Source organism: Eublepharis macularius, chromosome 18 (assembly GCF_028583425.1).
Source record: "Eublepharis macularius isolate TG4126 chromosome 18, MPM_Emac_v1.0, whole genome shotgun sequence".
In the NCBI taxonomy this organism is placed as follows: Eukaryota; Metazoa; Chordata; class Lepidosauria; order Squamata; family Eublepharidae; genus Eublepharis; species Eublepharis macularius.
The window spans coordinates 12340238-12362771 of record NC_072807.1 but is presented as its reverse complement, the minus strand read 5'-3'; the positions used below and the strand labels follow the sequence as shown (position 1 = coordinate 12362771).

Below are 22534 nucleotides of genomic sequence, written 5' to 3'. Positions count from 1 at the left end.
GCATTATACTCCTCTGAGGCCCCTTCCCTCCCCAAACCACACCCTCTCCAGGCTCCAACCCCCAAATCTCCAGGAATTTCCCATCCTGGAACTGGCAAGCCTATGGCACAGGGCACAGTCATTAGCTGCTGCCCCACAAAATGCCGGGTGGGAGGGCATTACCCACCCAGCCTCTGGCGGCACGAAGCTGCAGAGGGTGACCAGGAGCTCCTGCTGTCTGCAAGTAGGAGCATGGTGCACGAGGGCTTGCTGAACAGAAGAGGCTATGAGTGCCGCTGCTGGTCAGCATGAGCAGCCTGTCCGATGTGCTTGTGTTTCATGGCTGCCAGAGACACAAATTAGAAAAGAGTCCAGTAGCACCTTTAAGACTAACCAACTTTACTGTAGCATAAGCTTTCGAGAACCACAGTTCTCTTCGTCAGATGCATGATGAAGAGAACTGTGATTCTTGAAAGCTTATGCTACAGTAAAGTTGGTTAGTCTTAAAGCTGCTACTGGACTCTTTTCTATTTTCCTCCTGGTTATGTGGTCCTCCACCAACCCTATGCAGCTGGCAGTGAGGGTGGCATGGCTATTAATCTCCATCTGTCCTTCAACTTCCACAGACTTCCAGTGCAAATTATCACTGGGCATTGACTGTACTCTCCTTACATTATGGACTAAGCATTGATTGGGCATTATGCTTATTTATCAACTGCCTAGCTCCCTAACAGGCACCCTCTCTGAGTAGGCAGAGGGATTCTCAGATCTGGTGATGGAGATTCCTAGAATGGTCGTTCTTGGGGACTTCAACATTCATGCCAAAGATTACGTCATCGGGACTGGCCCAGGATTTCCTAGCTTCTTTGTGTGCCTTGGGCCTCTCAAGTTGTGATGGGCCCAACACACAAAGGAGGTCCCACTTTTGATTTAATCTTTTCCACTGAACCTTTGAGGGAAGGCTTGGTTTCAGGGCTGGAGATTTCACCTGAAGCATAATCTGAACGGGGCCACAGTGCTCTGCTAGAAAAAGGGCCCAGTTAAAATGGCCCCACGCACAGAGGTTCATGGATCCTACTGGATTTCAGAATGTCCTGGGGGATTTTAGGATTCCAAAGACATACTCTATTGAGGAGGCAGTGGGAGTGTGGAACAATAAGCTCCTTGAAGCTATTGACAAGGTTGTCCCTTGATGGCCACTGCCTGCTCCATGGTTTAGCACAGAGCTTGGCAACCTGAAGCGGGCTGGGAGCTGTCTAGAATGCTGCTGCTGGAGAACTTGTAATGAATCTGATCAATTATGCTATACAGCCCATTGGAAGAACTATGAAGGGGCAGTGATGCTCTCAGAGGGTGGCCATTGGAGACAAAAGGTCCTCCAAGTCATCACTGGTGTATGATGTTCTTCGATCTTGTCCCCAATATTGTTTAATATTTATATGCACCCTCTGGTGGGACTCATCAAAAGTACAGTGCTGGGTGTCACCGATATGCTGATGCTACCCAGCTCTTTCTCCTGCTGAATAAGCAGCCTCAGGCTGCTTTCTTGGACCTAACCCAGTACCTGGATGCCATAATTGGGTAGTTAAGACAGAGCTGGCTGAAACTGAATCCACCTAAGATGGACATTATGTGGTTGGGGAGGACCAGGCCTCTGGAGGGGGTGCAGCTACCAGCTCTTGATGGGGTCCAGTTATCTTTGGTAGATTCCATGAAATGCCTGGGGGGTTGGTTGCTATTCTTGGATAAGCAGGTGTCCACAATAGCAAGGTTAGCATTCGACCATCTTTTTTTTTTTGCATTCGACCATCTTGGCCAGGCTCACCAGCTGGCTTCCTACCTGTCAGTCGGATCTGGCCACAGTGATTCACTCTATGGTCACATCCAGGTTAAACTACTGTAATTCACTAGATGCAGGGCTGCCCTTGAAGACTCTCTAGAAACTGCAGGTCATCCAGAATGCAGCTGCTAAGTCTGCCCATATGCAGCCTATTTTATGGCAGCTGCCCTGGCTTCCAATTAGTTTCTGGATCAAATTCAAGGTGCTGGTTTTAACCTTTAAAGATGGTCTGGGACCATCGTATCTGAAGGACTGGCTCTCCTGATATATGATCCCTCACCACGTCCGTGTTCTTCAAATCACTGTTTACTGGTGGTGTTGGGCCCCAAGAAGCTTATCTCTTTTCCACAAGGTCAAGGGCTTTCTCTTTTGGGGGCTCATCCTAGTGGATGCTCTATCTGACAATACATGTGCCCTGCAGGACCTATCTAGGTTCTGCAGGGCATGCACGGTGGAACTGTTTTAGCAGATAGCAGGGAATCTTTGCCACCTGTTTTTTTTTAAAAAACACTTTTGTTGTATTCTTGTGGAAACTCTCAATTGTAGTTATATTTATTTATTTTTAATATATAATCTTTATTGTTTTAAGTGTTGTAAACCACTTTGGGTCTCGTACAAGGTAGAAGTAGTAGAAAAGTCTAAAAAGTTAAAAAATCTTACTTCTCTGCTGCTATTTCATCAGCTAGTTCACAACCATCCCAATTGTTTGAAGTAGCTCAGCATCTGCTGACTCTTAAATCTGCAAACCAGCCTTTCGAGGTCAGTTCTCCTCCTGTTTTGGAGAAATTGCTGTAAGTGCTTTTCTGTGAGCAGTTTGAAGTATATAAGCATCTACCAACAGATATTATTTTCTGAGCTATACAAAAATTACCAGGCCAGAATGATGACAGTTCAATCCTAAGAAGAATTACTCCAGTCTAAGCCCGTTGAGATCAATGGTCTTAGACAGGAGTAACTCTTCTTAGGATTATATTGTTAGTAAGAAGAAAGAAAGGTGAACGGATACTCAGACTTAGGTGTCTGGTCCCTCATGGGTTGAATGAGAGCCTAGATCGCCTTTACACACCTGGTTATGGTAACTAAGCTCTGGCCCTTTAAACTCTAAGGATACATTGACTCTCACCTGGTTATAAGATACAGGCAGCTTTATCTTATTTATTTTATTGTTTAAGGAGAAACTTGAAATACTCCTTAGAAAGTATGTTATTGTGTTGACTTTTAGTACTCTAGTGTGAACTATGTATGGAAACCTTTTTGTGTTTCTTATACTCTGGAAATAATAAATTGTTGCCGTTCTGGATACTGTAAAAGAAGAATTTTCCAAGACAAATCTATAACATGTTTGGATGGGTATTTATGCATCATACTTCAGTGTTTCCAACCTTACTATCTAACAGTGCAATGCTAAGAAGAGTTACTCCAGTCTAAGCCCATTGAAATCAATGGGGTTAGACTGGAGTAACTCTGCTTGGGATTGCACTGTAAATGCTCTAATTTGCCTGGTTAAGGTGACTGAGAGCCAAAACACACGTTAAGAAAAACCTAGGTTCAGCACGTGTTCTCTTACCTCAAGGTTTGCTGGGATCTGTAGGCGTCCTGGAAGCTTAAAGTTTAGCATTTACAGAGCAGCAAAAAGGGAAAGGGAAATACAGGCGCCTGTATTTTAAGCTTTAAGCTTCCAGGACGCCTTTAAGCTTCCAGGACGCTTGCAGATCCTTTAAGCTTCCAGGACTTTAAGCTTCCAGGACGCCTACAGATCTTTAAGCTTCCAGGACGCCTACTTTGTAAGAAGTTAACTTTAAGAACTAAGAACTACTTTTATGAAACCAATACGCTTCTTGAAAAATAAACATTTATTTTCTTTTGTTATATCCCAGAGTAGCTGTCATTGCTACATCCCATTCATATCCTCATATCTTAACGTGTGTTTTGGCTCTGAGCTCCATTGACTTTTTAAGATCCAAGGACACATTATATCACGCTTGGTTATAAGATACAGGCAGCTCTATCTCGTTCACCTCATTACTCAAGGTGAAACTTGAAATGCTGCATAGAAGGTATGTTATTTTGCTGGCTTTAAATTAATATTTTTGTGTTCCCTCTATTCTGGAAATAACAAATTGTTGCAGTTTTGGGTGTTGATAAAGAATGATTTTTAAGCCAAACCTGTAACATGCTTGGATGGGTAATTATGTATTATATTTTAAAACGTTCAGTCTTGCCATCTACGTGTTTAAATCGACCAGCTATGTCTTTTATATATTTTATAACAGATCCCCCGATGAAGCTCAATAGCGAAATGTATAGGGATAAAAAAAAAAATCTTATTACATTCTTTCGCCTTGGATCTGGTTCCCCCTCCCTTTTTCTAGTCTACCTATGGGCCATTTTGACCTAGTTTATGCGATGGGTGTTGACAAGATCCTGGGATCTGTGAAGGCCAATATTTATGCCCTAGATCCTTGCCTGGCTTGGCTGCTCAAATCATGTAGAGACCGCATTAACGAGCCCTTAATATCTGTCATTAAGCAATCACTGTCATTAATCGAGCATCTTCCCACGGCCACTAAAAGAGGCATTCATCCGCTACTTAAAAAATCATCCCTAGACAAAAGCATTGAGGCTAATTATCATTCAATCTCTAATTTGTCTTTTGGGGGGAAATAATAATAATAATAAAAATTAATAACAGCATTCAATTTATATACCGCCCTTCAGGACAACTTAACGCCCACTCAGAGCGGTTTACAAAGTATGTCATTATTATCCCCACAAAGCAATTGATAGAGAGAGGTGGCAGACCATCTCCAGGTCTTCTTGGATAACACAGCATGGCAGATTAGTTAGAGTGTTGGACTAGAATCTGAGAGGCCTGGGTTCAAATCTCTACTCTGCCATGGAAGTTTGCTGGCTGAACTGGGGCCAGTCTCAGCCTAACCTACCTTACAGGGTTGTTGTGAGGATAAATGGAGGAGAGGAGAAAAATACGAGCTGTTTTCTCCTGCTGGCAAGAAGGTAAAGTATAAATAAATAAAAATTAAAATTAAATCATCTGCTCAGGACCCTTTTCAGGCTGAGCTTTGGAACGGAGACAGCTCTGCTAGCTTTAGTCGATGGCATCTGACTGCGTGTAAGCAAAGGGCACGCCTCTTCATTGCTCCAATTGGATTTATCTGCAGCCTTTGATATTGTGGACCATGCCATCTTGCTGAAGTGCTCAGAAGCAGATGTTGTTCTTAGGAGATGAGCATTAACCTGATTCAAATCAATCCTCATGGAATGGACTGAAAGGGTTGCCATTGGAGACCAGTTATTATTATCCATGTGGGACCTCTCTTGTGTGGTTCCACATGGTGCAGTGCTTGCCCCCCCCCTACTTTTTAACCTCTATGAAAAGCCTTTAGGACAAATCGTTTATAGTTTTGGGGTTGCTTGTCATCAATATACTGATGACACCCGCTTCTATATATCTTTATCCAAATCTCTTGGTGATGCAGTAGAAGTCCTCCTGACTGCTGTGGTTAATTGGTTAAGAGTGAAAAAAAATGAAACTAAACCCTGAAAAGCCCAAGGTAATGCTGGGCCATTTTCACACATCTTGGCATAGTGCTAAACTCATGGAATGCTGATGTCAGAAATTGCACCATGAAGACACCCTCATTCTGTGAGTTTAGCACTATGCTGAGACGTGAAAACGGCACTGGTTAGGAAAGTAGAAATCCTGAAGGATATTCTACTTCCCATGTTTGATGAAGTTCAGCTGTCCCTTGTTGATTCAGTTAAGAGCCCTGGGGTTATACTGGAGCCAGCATTGTGGCTGGAAAAGCAAGTTAATGCAGCTGCAAAAAACATTTTCTTCCAACACAGTATAGCCAAGAAGATGGCCTCTTGCCTTAATATGGCCAATTTGGCCACCTGGATCCAAGCCACAGTAACGTCAAGACTAGGCTATTGTAATGAACTTTATATCAGTCTCCCTTCAAAGTCAATGTGGAGAATGCTGTTGGTGCAGAACTCCACAGTATGACTATTATTAGGAGCTAGACAGAGCGTGCATATCACTCCCATTCTGCAGTCACTCAATCGGCTGCCCATCATCTACCAAATAATAATAATAACATTTGATTTATATACCGCCCTTCAGGACAACTTAACACCCACTCAGAGCGATTTACAAAGTATGTTATTATCCCCACAATAAAACACGCTGTGAGGTGGGAGGGGCTGAGAGAGCTCTGAGAAGCTGTGACTGACCCAAGGGCACCCAGCTGACTTCAAGTGGAGGAGTAGGGAATCAAACCTGGTTCTCCAGATTAGAGTCTCGCATTCCTAACCACTATTGGCTATCACATAGAAAGCCCTTCATGGCCTTGGTCACTCATATCTGTGGGACAGCCTCTCCTCTTCTGCAGCATCATGATAGCTTTGCTCACCTGAGCAGGGCCTTCTGGAGGTGGCTCTCTACAAATGGGAAAAATCAAAAACTGCCTGTATATGGACTTTCCATTGTGACCAACACCTTAAGGAATGTCCTACCTGAAGATGACAGGAAAGTTCCCACCTTCCTGGCTTTCCACAAAGTATACAAAACTGAATTATTCAAGAGGACTTTTTACAAAGGTAATCTGACTGTACTGTAACAAAATGGTTCAGAAGGATACCTGGGTAAAGACAGAAACTATGGTCTATACTTCTATGTGTAGGTCCTACTCTCTGTTTCTGTAAGTAGGATCCTACTATGTTATTTTTGCATTGTTAACGCCCTTTGTTTTGTGGAAGTTCTGTTTCATAAATTTAGTTGGTTCCAGATTTCTACAATTCAAATACTATTGCATTGTTTATTGGATGTCTCATCCTCTTGACTGTATGTAATCCACCTTGAGTCACAGTGAGAGAGGCAAGACCATAAATGATGTAAATAAATAAACAATGCAAACCTCAAACTGTGCCTGGGCAGGTATTGGGTAGGTCTCCCCATGCAGGCTTAAACAGAAGTCTGTGCCTTTCTCTGTGCCCTGGTCCTCAGCAGGGCTGCTGGGTTATGCCTAATGCCCTCTACTGGGTCATTTTCCTGTGAACCCATTTTGGGGGAGGGGGTTAGAGGACTGCTCCCAAGTGTGAAAGCTGTTGGTTCTAGGCCAGGACAGTAGCCAAAAGGTGAGCGTTGCCTTTTTGCCAACATCTTCCCTACTGGGATCGAACAGCTCCTCTTTGCCATTGCACTTTCCTTCCCTGGTGAGCAGTTGGGGAGCTTACGGCTGTGTTTTCCTGCAATGCTCCCCCAGCGTCTGTATCACTCTTGCCCGGCCAGAGTTTGGTGCCCCGTGCCCTGAACCATTTTGCATGGGAGATGATAATGTTCGCTCTTGGATATCTTGCCAGGAATGCCTCTGCCCAGTTAGCTGCAGGGGCAGAAGGTGACTCACGAGGAAGACCTGGGCATGGGGGGCTACATGTGCAAAGCTCCTGGGGGCACATGTGTTCCTCCTGGTCACACCACAGTCTTTTTGGCAGGGGGTGGGTTGCTGTGTGTTCCCTCAGTTCCCAACATTGCTGTGTTCTGCTTGTGGGCACTGGCAGATCAGACGGCTCTCGGTTTGCAAGCGCTTGTGACTTGTTGCTTCTTTGCCATTTCTGGTTAGAATCAGAGAATCACAGAGTTGGAAGGGGCCATACAGACCATCTAGTCCAACCCCCTGCCCAGTGCAGGATCAGCCTAAAGCATCCCTGACAAGTATTCATAGAAGGTGCAGCTTAAGGTGCAGCTACAGGTTAAGGTGCAGCTACAATACAGCTCCTGCCACCCAGTATCAAAGGTCATCCAAAGTACGTGACAACCGTCACATAACACACCTGCCCACAGGTAAACAAGACTCAAGCACACCTACAGGGCGTAGCTTGTTATTCCTTGGAAAAGACAAAAGAGTTTCTGCTGTGGGCTGTCCCCCCCCCTTCCTACATCTCCAACCTCCGGCTCACAGCCAAAGGCAGTGGCAGGGATTGAAATCATTCTGAAGTGGGCCTGCAAGAGTTTGTTCTGTGTAATAATTCAAATTAAGTTGCATAACATCACTCTAAGGGAGATTTGCTATTTTTTAAAAACGTCTAAAGAAAACACTAAATCAGTTGTACTGGAGCTCCAGTTTCATTTTAATCCCCCTTTGAACCCAGCCTATACAAATATGGCCCAACATTTGGGTCACAATAACTGCTCTGGGGGGCATTTTTTTGTCTGGAAAGTGGGATTTAAGTATAATAAATGGATCAAAATTGTGGTGGGGTGCAGCCACATGATTATAGGCAGTTTTGCGTCAGAGAGCATTTGGCAAAGGGTGATTTTTTCCAGCCGAGAGTTTTCTGGTCTCGCATAATTTAAATCTGAATACTTGTAATTTTAATCTCTTTTAATTTTATGAATTTGACTATCCTGTATGTCTTTGTAACTTGGTTGCTACATTTTAATTGCATTGAGTTGAAGAAGATAAGGCCAAATAGAAATATCTGGAATAAATAAATTCTTTATTATGCACACAAAAAAATGGTAGTGGGGAGAAGGTATCCCTGCTGGAGGGGGGTGGGTGGGAATGTGTTGATTGTCCAAGTGGCATATTAGGTGGGAGGTCAGTTGTCAAAGTTCCCTGTGTTTGCCTCAAAGCAGGAGAGGAGGGGAGATTTGGATCAGGGCCACAGATTTGGGGAAAGGATAGTTCTTTTTTCCCCCAGACCATTTTCCTACTATAAGTCCTTCCCCAAGCTGCTCTTAAAGGGAGCCTCTTCTCCTCGTCCTTAAGAGCAGCTCTCTGGGTGATAGATCCGGAGGAGTTAGCCACGTTAGTCTGTAGTTGCAAAATAGTAAAGAGTCCAGTAGCACCTTTATGACTAACCAACTTTATTGTATCATAAGCTTTCGAGAACTACAACTCTCTTTGTCAGATGCAAGCTTTCGAGAACCACAGCTCTTTTAGTCAGGAATCTCTGGGTGATTTCTCTCATGGGTTGGGAGCTAATCCTTCCCTCCCAACAACATGGCTCCAGAAATCCTCAGGAGATCCGATCCAGGATCTCCCACTTGACCCTCCTAAAGTGCAGATGGGCCCTCCATGTGAATGAATTCGCAGAGATCTGGAAGTGTATGCCCGTTCCTGTCTGGTGATAGCATGCTCGTGGATCTTCCCCGAACAACCTCCACTCCAGCGAGGTTCCGCTTAAGACATCCCCTCCCGAGCCGGTCTGAGTCTGCTCTCCCGCCTCTCCTCCCGCTGATGCTGGGCTTTGGTCCCTGCCTGCTGCCCCCTCCACGGGCTTCCTCACCGACTGCGGCAACTGATGTGCCAAAGGCGCTGCAGGGCTGCCAGGGCTGCCCTTGCTCCTGCCGCAGCCTCCTCTCACTGCTGGGCTCTGTGCCCGCAGCGGCCCAAGAGTTGGCTTGGCTTCCCAGCCCGAGCAGAACTGCTGCCCTCGGTCCCCCGGGCGTGACAGCTGGCAGCCCACCGAAGAGCTTTTCTCGCGGCTTCTGCCCTCCTCCCTGGGGCTGCTGCTCGAGCGCCCCGCTTCAGGCTGCTTCTGCACCGTGCCAGGGCGTGGGCAGTCCGGGCAGGTCCTCTGACTCTTCCGTATCTTGGGAGGTCTCTTGCCCTAGGAGCAGCAAGCCAAGGCCGGCCCGGAGCGCGGCGCCCTGCGCTCGGCCGCCCCATCCACCAAGCCCTGCCCAGCTGGCTGGCGCACAAGACCCCCAGCTCCCTTGGGCCGGCAGAGTCCGGGAAGCGGGGCCTTGGCGGTACCGGCAGGTTCCGGGAACCCTCCGGCCAGCAGCCCTCTGGGGCTCCGCCGACTGTCCCTCCAAGTCTTTTGGAGCAGACTGCAGTGGCGGCCGCCCTTCGAGGCGCAGGTGTGTCTCGGCCGAGGCTGGACTTTGCTCCGTCGGCCTCCTCCAGCCACGCCCGGCCCAGCCCGCGCCGAGCTCCAACGCGCAGGGAAGCGGCCAGAGACCGCCCGGGCCGGAGCCCCGCTCGGCTCTGCAGCCCCCCGGGAGACGCCGGCCGGGCCAGCGTTGGCGAGCGGCGGGCTCGGGCGCTGTCCGCGCCTCTGGTGCTGAAGCGCCTTCGCAGCCTCGCAGCCTTCGCCTCCGCGGGCGGCCCCTGCGCCGGGCTGGGCGGGCCGCGTAAGCTCCGCGGCGCCCTCCCCCGCCCCGCCGGAGCCATTCCGCTCACGTCCCCGCCCGCCCGCCCGCCCGTGCTCGCCTGTGCTCGCCTCGCCTCGCCAGGCTCCCTCCAGATCGGCTCGCCTTCGCTCCCCGCCGCGCCATGGCCAGCACCTTCGCCCGCGCCCTCTCCGCCCGCAAGTCCGCCGGCCTCCTGGCCATGGTGGGCGCCGCCGGCTCGCTGGCCGCGGGGCTGCTGCTCTCCCGAGACTCCGTGGGCGCTGCGGCAGCCAAGCGACGCCTCTACCCGCCCAGGTAAGGCTCCCAAGAGGCGCCCGGGGGGGATGCCCTTGAGGGCTGGCTGGCTGGCGAGTCCCGGCCGAGCCGGGCAGCGGCATTCCGACGGTGCCCGGCCTGGTGGGATCTGGCCGGCACTATGGAAAGGTGGGGGGCAAAGGGGGCATGCTGGAAGCAGGCAGCTCCGAGGGGGCCGTCCTCTCCGTCCCGCCCAAGGCACCACCAGTCAGCCCTTTCCAGAATCTCTTGCCATCCCAATGCTCCAAAGCGATGCCAGCCGGCCCTATCCTGCGCCCGCGCCCGCTCCTTTCCCTCTAGCACCGCGGCCTCGAGCGGCAGTGCTGTCCAAGCGACCTGCCTCTGCCCGGGATTTCTGCTCCCGTCCTTGGGCAAATAGAGTTGAGCCAGGCCACACCTTCCGGCGCTCTCTAGCCCCAGCCGACTGGGCCTGAATCAAGAGTTACCAGGAAATGGGATGAATGGATTGCAGACCGCTCCCAGGAGGCAACAAACCACCTTGCTGGCACAGGGAGCAGCTCGGGCTCTGGGAAGGAGAGCCGTGGAATGGTGGCCCTGAACCACCTCCCAGTTCACTAATGAGGCAGCGGCACTCTGCACATGCTCACAGACACTTGTCCCTTCAAGACACCCAATTTTCATGCCAGGAGGAGACCCGATTCTCCTTAAGACGCCCCGATTCATCCGAGGAGGATTTCCCAAGGGCCAGTTACTCTCTTGGCACAGAGCTCTACCCCCTCCCTTCCCTCTTCCTCCAACAAGCTCCACCAGCTGCATCCTAATAGATCTTTATCCTCCAGGCAGCAGCAGCACCTAACCATTGTTTTAGTAGGCCAATTGGCCTGTCCCTTCACTAGAGCCTTCCGGGGATGTTGTGATCAATAAGGCAGACTGGGGCTGCTATGCAGAGGAAGGCAATGGCAAACCACCTCTCCTCATCTCTTCCCGGGAAGGCCCCTGAGTCGGTTGCGACTTGACAGCACCTTCGTCTTAAGGGGATGTTATTTACTAGGTGATGTGACTTACCTCCATGCCACGAAAAGCGTCAGCGGTCCATTTCTACACATTAAAGCCTCTATTAAAAGGTCCTTTCCCTCCAGGCCTGCTGACACCCCTGTTCTTGACCCCACCCTTTCTCCAAGAAGCCCTGAATGGCATACGTGGTCCTCCTCGCTCCATTTGGCCCTCACCACAACCTTGAGGGGTAGCTGAAGCCAAAACGGAGAGAGACTGTCCCACCCAGGATCACCCAATGAGCTTCACGGCTGAGTGGTGATTTGAATCTGGGTCTCCCCGCTCCTAGCCTAACACTACACCACTCTGGCACCATTTGGGGCATCCGCCTCTGAGAAGAGCCCCAAGAGACTCTTGCTCTGGGAATGCTCTGAGAAGGTCCCCAGAGAAGCCCATGAAGGTGCAGCTGGAAGAGGGGGGGAAGTAGCGGCTGAGGAATGTCCAGCAGATTTGGGGCTTGGGTGAAGACTTCAGAGCATTTCCAGCAGCCAGCGGATGTTGGTAAGAGCTGGTGGGCTTCCTCCGGCTATTTTCTGGCATGGATCGCTTGAGCACAGTTTTTGCAGGAGGCCATCTGGGCTGCAGGGTTCACCCCTCCCCTGCTTCCATGCAAGGGGCAGAAGATAGAGCTCCCTTGTGCAGAGCTCAGTTGTGCAGAAGCTACAGGAGGAGGAGGGTGACACACACAACCCTTGTGCATCTGCCAAAAGTCTATTAGCACATCTAAAAGAGAGCAGAACCTTCCCTAGGTGCAAACAACATGCCAGTCCCGACAGATCAGGGGCAGTTGTGCAGTGGCCAGCCGGCACAGGTGTGTTGACTCTCTGTGTTGTGTGGCCACCAGGCAAACAATAGCATGGAGGACCAGGTCCCAGGGTGGGGTCTTCTTTTAGAGTCACGTCCTGTCTGTGTCCCTGCTGCTAGCCTACTGGAGCCCATCCCCCAGTGGCAAGGCTGAAGCTAGGGTCTGACCCCTGCTGATCCCCTCGGGAAGCCAGGAAAATCACAAAGCCCCTCTAAATGAGGAAAGAGGTCAGGAGGCAAGAAGATTACAGGCAGCCTTTCCTTAATACGATGAACACCTTCAATGCTGCGCAGCCCTCATTAGCAGACCTACGCCTCACCTTTCTCCACCAGAGGATGAACCATAAGCAGCAGGAAGAAGAGCTTGGTAGAGTGCCATACAGGTGGTTTTGTCTAAGTAAAGAGAGATTCACACACACACACCCAAAGTCAATAAATGCAGAGCCCTGGTACTGGGAGACAGGCCTGCGGAAGGAACTCGGCAGATATCAAGCCCTACACAGGGAAACGTGCAACGGTTCTCTAAAATTGGAAGAAATAATCATAAACTGGAGATTTTTTAGAAAAACCCAAAGCAGAAATATGATATGACTCAGAAAAGAGTGACTGACTGCTGCTGGGACTGGAACGAACACCCCAATTAGTTAAATCAAAAAGAGTCCAGTAGCACCTTTAAGACTAACCAATTTTATTGTAGCATAAGCTTTCGAGAATCAAGTTCTCTTCGTCAGATGCATGGTACAGAAACTGGTCATATATTTGACCAGTTTCTGTACCATGCATCTGACGAAGAGAACTTGATTCTCGAAAGCTTATGCTACAATAAAATTGGTTAGTCTTAAAGGTGCTACTGGACTCTTTTTGATTTTGCTACCACAGACTAACACGGCTAACTCCTCTGCATCTATGCCCAATTAGTTAGGCTCTGGGGAATTTGAGAAGAAGCTGGCCCTGGACAGAAGGGAGGGGCTCCGCTTGAACTGAAGCAGAAGTGAATATCGATCTGGGGGCAGAGCAACTTCTAAATCTGCTCCTTGGAGAAAAGCCAACAGTGGCTTGGAAGCATCCGGCTCAGGGCACAGCAGGGAGTAAATCTTCCAAGCCATCTAAATGGGGCATTTGACAATGACCAGATGGCATGAGATGGCAGACAGTTAAGGAGACCAAAGGGTCAGGGGGGAGGGGATGTGTAGTAAGGAGGTAATGGATGGCCACCACTGCCTTCACATGTTCAGAGGATGGCAAAGATACCAAATTTCTACATACCGCAGCTGTCTGGCCTGAACCTGGGGCAGTCCAAAGCTAAAACCATATTGCCAATACTAGTTGGCACCCTATGCCTGCTCCACAGAGGGGAGATGTGACACAACATCCCACCCACCCACCCACCCACAAAGCCTCTCTTGACTGTTTGTTCTGATAATAAACCTTTCTGCAGGTTCCCTTCCAATTGCCTTCCATGTGTGTTTTAGGCACACACAACACAAGGCCGGAGCAATATTTATTTATTTGCTTTCTTACATTATTTATAGTCTGCCTTTCTCACTGTGACTCAAGGTGGTTTATGCAGGGTAAGTCAACAGCTGGGGCATTCAATAAATAATACGATAGGGTGCGCTTGGCACAAATTTGAGAACAGGCAGAAATCTGATAACAGAGCTGAAACAATGCTGAAAGAAAGCATAAGCAATTTAACACGACATATTAAACAATTTCGAAACCACCCAGTAGGAGCATACTTGCAGTAACAAGTGGTACACAGTAGTACAGTATACAGTCCCTATATAGCAGCGTGCTATATGCACCCTATCTCCTGAGCTATGGGAATCCTGTTGAGGATTTATATAAGATTTGGGAGTGCTGTGATTGTCTGCAGACAGTGCTGGGGGTGGAGTCAATGAGTGCCAGGCGATAGAGTCTTCCTCTTGCATGACTCTCTATGGGATGTCTTTGAAAGCCGCTAGGGTTCTGGGTAGCGTTTGCACTGCACCAGCATGTTCCAAGGCTGGAGAGGCTCAAGTTCAGCGCTTTCCACAAGACATATCTGACATCACCCAGTTCTACACTGAAGCAGTGCTGATGGGGTTTGCTGCAGGTGTATCTCAAGATACGTCCACATAGATGAAAGATTTACAGATGTATCTTGAGACAAGCCAAGGGCTTTGTCCGTATCCCAAGTCCTTTGGGTGTAAGATTGCTTCCTTGGACTTCCAACAAGCTCCCCAAAGGCTCTTGAGTAAATTTGGCTGGTTAAATAATAGGAGGCATAGGATAGGAGTAAACAGATCTCATAATTAAAGTAAAAGAGCAAAATTTGGGTCCAGCAGCACCTTGGAGACCAACCAGATTTCCGCGGTGTGAGCTTTCAAGAGTCAAAGCTCCCTTCCTCAGATACATGGAGTGGGAAAAGATTGGAGTTTTTGTCATCCCGGCAGAGAATAGGAGGGGAACTGCAAATTAGCGTGTCAGTCACTGACTGATCTATTTGTCCAATATAAAGCTGAAGGCTGACACTTGATGGCATATATAACGTTGGAAGATGAGTAAGTGAATGAGCCTGAGATGGTATTGCTGGTGTTAGAGCCAGTTTGGTGTAGTGGTTAAGAGTGTGGAACTCTAAACTGGAGAACTGGGTTTGATTCCCGATTCCTCCACGTGAAGCCAACTGGGTGACCTTGGGTTGGTCACAGCTCTCTCAGAGCTCTCTCAGCCCCACCTGCCTCACAGGGTGATTGTTGTTGTGGGGATAATAATGACATCTTTGTACACCGCTTTGAGTGGGCATTAAATTGTCCTGAAGGACAGTATATACATCAAATATTATTATTACTTGTTAAGTCCAGTGATTGTGTTGTTGGGGTGAATATGGGGCCGAATTGGCATCTTGAGTTATTGCAGGCCCTGGTCCCAGAGTTTGTGTCCATGTTGGGATGAGTATTGTTGTGCGTGAGTTGTTTAAAGTTGGGGAGCTGTTTGTGAGCAAGAAAAGGTTTGCCTCCCGGTGGCTGTGAGAGAGCAGTACCATGGTCCAGCATAGGTTGCAAACCATTAATGATGTGTTGAACTGGTTTGAGCTGGGAACTGTATATGACCACCAGTGGTGTTCTGTTGTTGTTCTGTTTGGGCTTATCTTGTAGCAGGTCATCCCTTGGTATCATTCTGGCTTTGTTGATTTGTTTTTTTTTAAAACTACATGTAGTGGGTATTGTAAATCCAGAAATCTCTGTTGTAGATCACACAGGTAAGAATCTCCATCAGAGGGAACGGAGCAGATGCAGCTGTAGCATAGAGCTTGGCTGTAGACAATGCATCGTTTGGCATGTTTGGGTTGATGACTGGAGTTTTGTTTGGCAATCAGTAGGTTTTTGATATAAGGTAGCTTTTATGCTTCCATCATGTATTTGTACAATGGTGTCTAGCAGGGCTTTTTTTCTGGGAAGAGGTGGGACTCAATGGGTTGCTAGCACAGGACCACACAGTGACATCACTTTGGGTCATCTGGAACAAGGCGGGAGTTTTTTAAAGTTTATAGTGCCCATGGCAAAATGGTCACATGGTTGGTGGTCCCACCCCCTGATCTCCAGACAGAGGGGAGTTTAGATTGCCCTCCAAAGGGCAATCTAAACTCCCCTCTGTCTGGAGATCAGGGGGTGGGGCCACCAACCATGTGATCATTTTCAAGAGGTACTGGAACTCCGTTCCACTGTGTTCCAGCAGAAAAAAAGCCCTGGTGTTTAGAAAATGTACTTCTTGTGTGGTCAGGTTGATGGTGGGGTGGAAGTTGCTGAAAGCCTGGTGAAATTTCTCCAGTGCTTCTTTCCTATGTGTCCAGATGATAAAAATGTAATAAGTGAATCTCATGTACAAGAGGGTGCTAACAGGTGGAAGCTGAGGAAGCCCTGCTCCAAGTCAGCCATGATGATGCTGGCATATCGTGGGGCCCTGCAGGTGCCCATGGCTCTACCATTGATAGGAAAAAATAAATCACCACCAAATCTGAGAAACAAGCTACAAGTGACGCCTGACACAGGTTGGACACTTGTCAGCTTACCTCAAGTTTTGATGGGAAATGTAGGCGTCCTGGTCTTACAGCTTGGCTCTTTATTTAATTAGTTTACAGAAACCCCACACGGACACCCAGCGGAGGGGAAGGGGGGCGCCCGGCAAGAACCTGATGCCTGCACTCCCCTCCCAACCACATGTTCTCCCTCCCATAGACTGCCGCTCTGTAAACTTCTGTACGCTGCGAGACCAGGATGCCTACATTTCCCATCAAAACTTGAGGGAAGCTGACAAGTGTCCAACCTGTGTCAGGCGTCACTTGTAGCTTGGCTCTGAGGTAGCTGTGGGTGTGGACAAACCGGCAGAGCTTGGTAGCAAGGTCAGCTGTGATTCCTTGGTGACATGGAGTGTGGTGGAGACAGAAGGAAGGGAATTGCACATCTCTAACCACAACCCATTCTCTGCTTCCCCCTCCCAGTGCGGAGTACCCAGATCTGCGGAAACACAACAACTGCATGGCCAGCAACTTGACCCCCACCATCTATGCTCAGCTTTGCAACAAAGCCACCCCCAACGGCTGGACCCTGGACCAGTGCATCCAGACGGGAGTGGACAACCCCGGGCACCCCTTCATCAAGACAGTAGGCATGGTGGCCGGAGATGAAGAGACCTATGAGGTGAGCAGGAAGAGCGCTCCCCCAGCCATCTCACCTCCCACCCACCCCGGCCCTTCACTAACTATTGGCCTGGTTGCGTCTCCAGGTGTTTGCAGATATCTTTGATCCGGTGATCGAGGAGCGGCACAACGGCTACAATCCTCGCACCATGAAGCACCCCACAGACCTGGATGCCAGCAAGGTGCAGTCCCACAAGAGTCCACAGGGAGGAGCCTTACCAGGGCCGATAGATCGAAGTTTGTGAAAAATGGGAGGGGGGAGGCTTCGTGAAAGTTCATTGGGAGGTGCCTACGAGGCAGGAGTTCCTTACCCGCTGTTACTAGTTCCTTGTTCGTCAATCCAACCACAAATCTTCATGATCCTTTTAAAAAGTGCTAACCTCCACAGATCCCAAGCCCTGGTCCAACGTCTGGTGTTTATTTATTTATTTTATGTCATTTATAGTCCACCTTTCTCACTGAGGCTCAAGGCAGATTATACAGTGTGCGATAAGTATAGTCAGTTTCTAGGACATTTCCATAAACAATGCCATAAGGTAAATAAACACAATATTACAAAGACATAGAATTAGTAAGAATCCAATTCAGAGTTGAAGAAATGCTGAAACAGAACATAAGCAATTCTAGGGCTGACATTAGAAACACAAGTAGCTCGTAGAAGCACATATTTAAGACAACAGGTAATATGTAAGGCAACATAGCGGTGAAGTCTATGGTCCTTACTTCATTAGCGAAGCATCTGAGAGCCCCTCCCTATAACACAAAAGCCTTTTTGAATAATTCAGCTTTGCACCGTCTTGTTTACAAGACACAACATTAGCAAGAATACAATACAGAGTGGAAGAAATGCTGACTGACATTAGACAACATGGAGCACATATATGCTCCTATAGTGTTTAAGTCTATAGTCCCCAACTCATCAGCAAAGCATCTGAGACCCCCTCCATCATTTGAAGAAAGCCAGGCGAGTGGGGGGGTCTCTTGACTTCCGCTGGCAGGCCGTTCCACAGGATAGGGGCACCACAGAGAAAGCCCATGTACAGGCTGCTGCTGACTTCACCTGTGTGCAGCCTGGTACCTGCAGGAGACCCTGTTCAGATGAGTGAAGCTGCTGTGGGGGAACATGGGGGGGGTGGCAGTCCTGTAGGTATGCCAGGCCAAGCACTTTGTATGTGAGAACCAATACCTTGAACTGAGCACAGTAACTGATTGGCACTAACTGTTTCAAAGTGGGGTGCCACTTCGAATGCTCCCATACAAGCCTTGGCCCACCCAAATCAGAGATCCCTGGACTCTGGGCATTGTGCCCTCTAGGAAAAGTAGCCTCTTCCTCAATCCAAAGCCTAGTTTTTGAGCTTCAGAGCTAGAGTCCCCCAGGAATCTCATAGGTTGGTATTGCTAAGATGTGCTGAAGACGGGCAGCTGTATCTTTTTTGTATCTCCAAACAAGCTTTAAATCACTCCAAATCTCCCCTCTAGTACGGTCAGTACAGTCAGCGTAGAAATGAGCTGTGTATCAGGTCATAACTCTTAAACTAAAAACTACCTGTTTTGGAGCTTCCTCCCCCACAGCACTAACTACAATGCTGGGGTTGCCCCCCCACCCCAGAGATCTTCCCTCAATCTTCATAGCGCCATTTAGGGCTGCAAATTGTACTCTTTTTTCTGGGGAGGGGGAAATAATTGTGACTCTCTTGCACCATGCCTTGTTTGAGCTACAATGTGAAACGCACAGTCTAAGATGAGGGTTTTTTTTTTACAGACTTGAACAAAAATGGCTAGAATGCAGGTCCTTTTTTTTTGTGGCGCTACTCACCACCAGTACTAAGTACTGGCACCTTGGTGGGGGGGGGGCGCTGAGCCAAAGTTCTGAGGAGGATATGCTTTATTTTGAGTAATGGCACTTTTTTAAAAGCCAAAAAAAATGCTGCTAGTATTTAGTATATGAAATGAAATCCTGCCCTCAAGTCATAGTAGGCTTATGGGGATCCCCTGGTGGAGTTTTCATAGCAATGTAGCCGCAATGTACAGATCTGGTTCCATCCCTCTGCTCCAAACTAGAAAAGAAATGGTAGAGCTGCAAAGATGCAGAAAAACCAACGTGCGTGGGGCCGAAGCATCTGCCTCACAAGGAAAAGCAAAAGAGGCGTTTCCACGTAGACAGAAGAAAAGTGAAAGTGAGAAAGTGAATGGGTTGGGGAGTCCTCCGTCATCACCTAGACCTCTAAGGGCCGAGCTAGATGTGCAGGTTTTTAAAGAGTTGGGTCTGGGTTTCTGCAGCAATACAGCAGTTAAAAAGTAAACGGCTGTTAAAAAATAAGAGAGGCCCAAATGGCTTCAGAGTGCCTCCACGGGAAAGGAGGGGCTCCTTCCTCCCCCCTCAAGCCATTTTGCTGTGTCACAATATAGAGGAGTTCCTCCCCCTGTTTTTACTGCACCACATGCACAAAATATTCCACATGGAGTGAAAAAAACTCTCTCCCCTGTTATTTTGACAGGGGAAAACGGCTTGAAGGGGGGGGAGCCCCTCCTCCCCCCAACAGAGACATTCTGAGGCCATTTAGAGTCTTCTTTATTTTAACAGCTACTCCCCAAAGCTGCTGTGTAGTTGTGGAGAACTCGAGTTGGGTCCGGGCAACTCAGACCCAACTCTTTATATACCTGCATGTCTTTCTTGACCCTAAGTTGCCAGACAAAACTGACCAGCAGCAGAATCAGGGCAGACAAAAGACAGGGCAGACAAAAGACAGGGCAGAAAATGCACAGTTAACCTGTGGAATTCACTGCTGCAAGATACGGTGGGAGGAACAATTCATTGTCTGTCAAATGCTATTAGCCATGATAGCAAATGGACTCTGCGGGTTCAGAGGCACGCCTGCCTCTGAATGCCAGTAGCCAGGAAGTCTCTTGCAGTTTTGGGGCTCCCTGCAGGTAGGCTCCCAGAAATACCTGGCTGGCCCCTGGAAAAGCTGGCTGCTGGCCTAGCTGTATCCAGCAGGGCTCCACTTGGCTCTTATGAGAGCTGCTTGGAGAGCTCAAGGGAGGGTGTGGTCACTGCTAGTCCTGTAACGTGCCTGACCCCTGAGCCCCCCCTCAACAAAGAGCAGCAGCCCCACAGAACTGAGGCTCATGGCTAATCTCCCTGGGCTACCTCTTCTGCTCCCAGATCAAGGCTGGCCACTTCGATGAGCGCTACGTGTTGTCATCGCGGGTGCGGACAGGACGCAGCATCCGCGGCCTCAGTTTGCCTCCAGCGTGCACCAGAGCAGAGCGCAGGGAGGTGGAAAGGGTCTCCGCAGAAGCCCTGAGCGGCCTGACGGGCGACTTGGCTGGGAAGTATTACCGCCTGTCCGAGATGACTGAGAAAGAGCAGCAGCAGCTTATTGATGTGAGTAGCTGGGATGAGGGGAGGCCCCCCGGGCAGGGGGTGGGAAGAGGTTGCCTCTGGCGGGCTGGGATGGGGAACAAAAGGTTATCCATGTACTCCGAAGGGGCCAGCCCCTGGGCCTGTCTGTGAGCCAAGCTACAAGTGACGCCTTACACAGGTTGGACACTTGTCAGCTTCTCTCAAGTTTTGATGGGAAATGTAGGCATCCCGGTCTTGCAGCTGTAATGGAGAGCCAAGCTGTAAAACCAGGACGCCTACATTTCCCATCAAAACTTGAGGTAAGCTGACAAGTGTCCAACCTGTGTAAGGCGTCACTTGTAGCTTGGCTCTCCCTTTCCAGCCAGGAGTCTCTTGCTGTTCTTGCTATGGCAGCAGCAGGCAAAGCCCTGGAGCAGGGTTGGCCAGGAGGCCCCTAAGGGTTTCCTTCTCTCACATGGGCTCCAGGGTCTCCTGCCTCCTTTCTCAGTCTTGCCCATCTGGAATTAGCACCAGTCCCGTCTGAGTCGCCCTGCTTAGCTTCAGCTGGGCCTGCTTGACCTGCTTCGAGAGGCTGCCCAGTCCCAGCAGCAGCCTTATCATCACGGATTCCTTTTCCAGGATCACTTCCTCTTCGACAAACCCGTCTCCCCCTTGCTGACGGCAGCGGGCATGGCTCGAGACTGGCCCGACGCACGAGGAATCTGGTAGGGCTGCAACTGGCCAGGCTTGGCCAAGGGTTTTGTTCCTCCTTAGTGGCAAGCGCAGCCTGCAGGCACTCAGGGGAAAGGTGACAGGTAAAAGGTTCTTGGGTGGATCCGTCTTGGATCAAAGGATGGTGGGGGGAGGCAGGCCAGTCTCTCAGCGCCAGGAATCTGAAAGCTAAAATCCAGGCATTTCACGTAGAGGGGGACAGGTCTGGCGTCTGTCCCCCAAGTCCGGGGCACTGACCATCATTCCTTCCGTGCAGGCACAACCATGAAAAGACCTTCCTGGTCTGGGTCAACGAGGAGGACCACACCCGCGTCATCTCCATGGAGAAGGGGGGCAACATGAAGCGAGTCTTCGAAAGGTTCTGCAGGGGCCTGAAGGAGGTGAGCAGGTGGGCTTCGCCCCGCTTCCCCCGTCTCTTCCCCTCCCCAGACACAGAGGCCCACAGCCACGTGATCTCTCCTTGCCATGTGTCCAGGTGGAGCGCTTGATCCAGGAGCGAGGCTGGGAGTTCATGTGGAACGAAAGGCTGGGCTACATCTTGACCTGTCCCTCCAATCTTGGGACTGGGCTTCGAGCTGGCGTGCATATCAAGCTGCCGCTGCTGAGCAAGGTAAGGGCTGGCAAGGGGGCAGATCCTGCGCCCCTATTTGTGTGCCTTGTCTTTGGACAACCTGAAGCCGCAGGCAGGTCATGTTTTAGCCAGATCCGAACCTGAACCTCCTGCTGCCCAGCCCAAAGGAGGCTCTGCCCTGCTCCAAATGGCACCCGTTCCCCACTCCTTCCCAGCACTGACCACTTTGTTACCACCTTTGCAGGACAGCCGCTTCTCTAAGATCCTGGAGAACCTGAGGCTGCAAAAACGTGGCACCGGGGGCGTGGACACAGCAGCCACAGGGAGCACCTTTGACATTTCCAACCTGGATCGTCTTGGGAAATCGGAGGTCTGTGGATGAGACTCCCATTCTTGAGTGGAGGGCGGGAGCATGAGCTGGGACTGTTATAAGGGGCAGGGGCAGCTTGTTGGGTGTGACTCCATGCAACAGGTGAACACCGGCCTGGCAGGGTAGTCGGGCCCCTTTGAGTTGCTCCAGCCCTGCTTCCTTGTTTTCCTGGCAGGTGGAACTGGTTCAACTGGTGATCGATGGTGTGAACTACCTGGTCGACTGTGAGCGACGTCTGGAGCGGGGCCAAGACATCCGGATTCCTTCACCTGTGCCACAGTTCCGCAGCTGAGCTTCATGCAGCAAAGCCCGGGCTCTGTAGGACACCAGCATGCATAATCTCGGGCACTGCACATCATACGTTGCAGCAATCCCCATAAATTTCTTGCTGCTGTGACATCTTCCTGCCTCTGGCCATTATTACCCTTTGGTGAGGACAGATGGGAGGAGAGGCTGCATATGTGGGGGGAGCTCATCAAATCATGGGCAAATGGTAGCCTGAGGCCATGCTTCCCATCCACCCCCCTGCCCCCAGCACAGTAGAAGGCAAAAAGGAAGCAGCTACAGGGAATATGACTAAGACTTGCAAGAACCTGAGAGCCAAACTACACGAGACGCCCAGCACGTGTCGGGTTTCCGTACATTTCTCTGGGAAGTGTAGTCGGGCCCCACCCCTGTGCTCCCAGAGGAAAACCTGAGTGGGCTTTAAACAACGTTCCTCTTTAAGTAAAATTACTCGCCATCA

At 49.6% G+C, this 22534-nt stretch overlaps 1 protein-coding gene across 1 annotated transcript; it reads left to right on the top strand.

Moving 5' to 3' along the window:
- The first annotated feature begins 10061 nt into the window (after positions 1–10061).
- CKMT1A (creatine kinase, mitochondrial 1A) lies at positions 10062–22186 on the top strand. Its single transcript, XM_055003064.1, has 9 exons — positions 10062–10274; positions 16573–16771; positions 16857–16952; positions 19937–20158; positions 20756–20841; positions 21105–21228; positions 21324–21458; positions 21664–21789; positions 21965–22186. Exons 1-9 carry the CDS (start codon positions 10123–10125, stop codon positions 22079–22081), a joined length of 1257 nt encoding a protein of 418 aa, XP_054859039.1. The 5' UTR covers positions 10062–10122; the 3' UTR covers positions 22082–22186.
- The last annotated feature ends 348 nt before the right edge of the window (positions 22187–22534 follow it).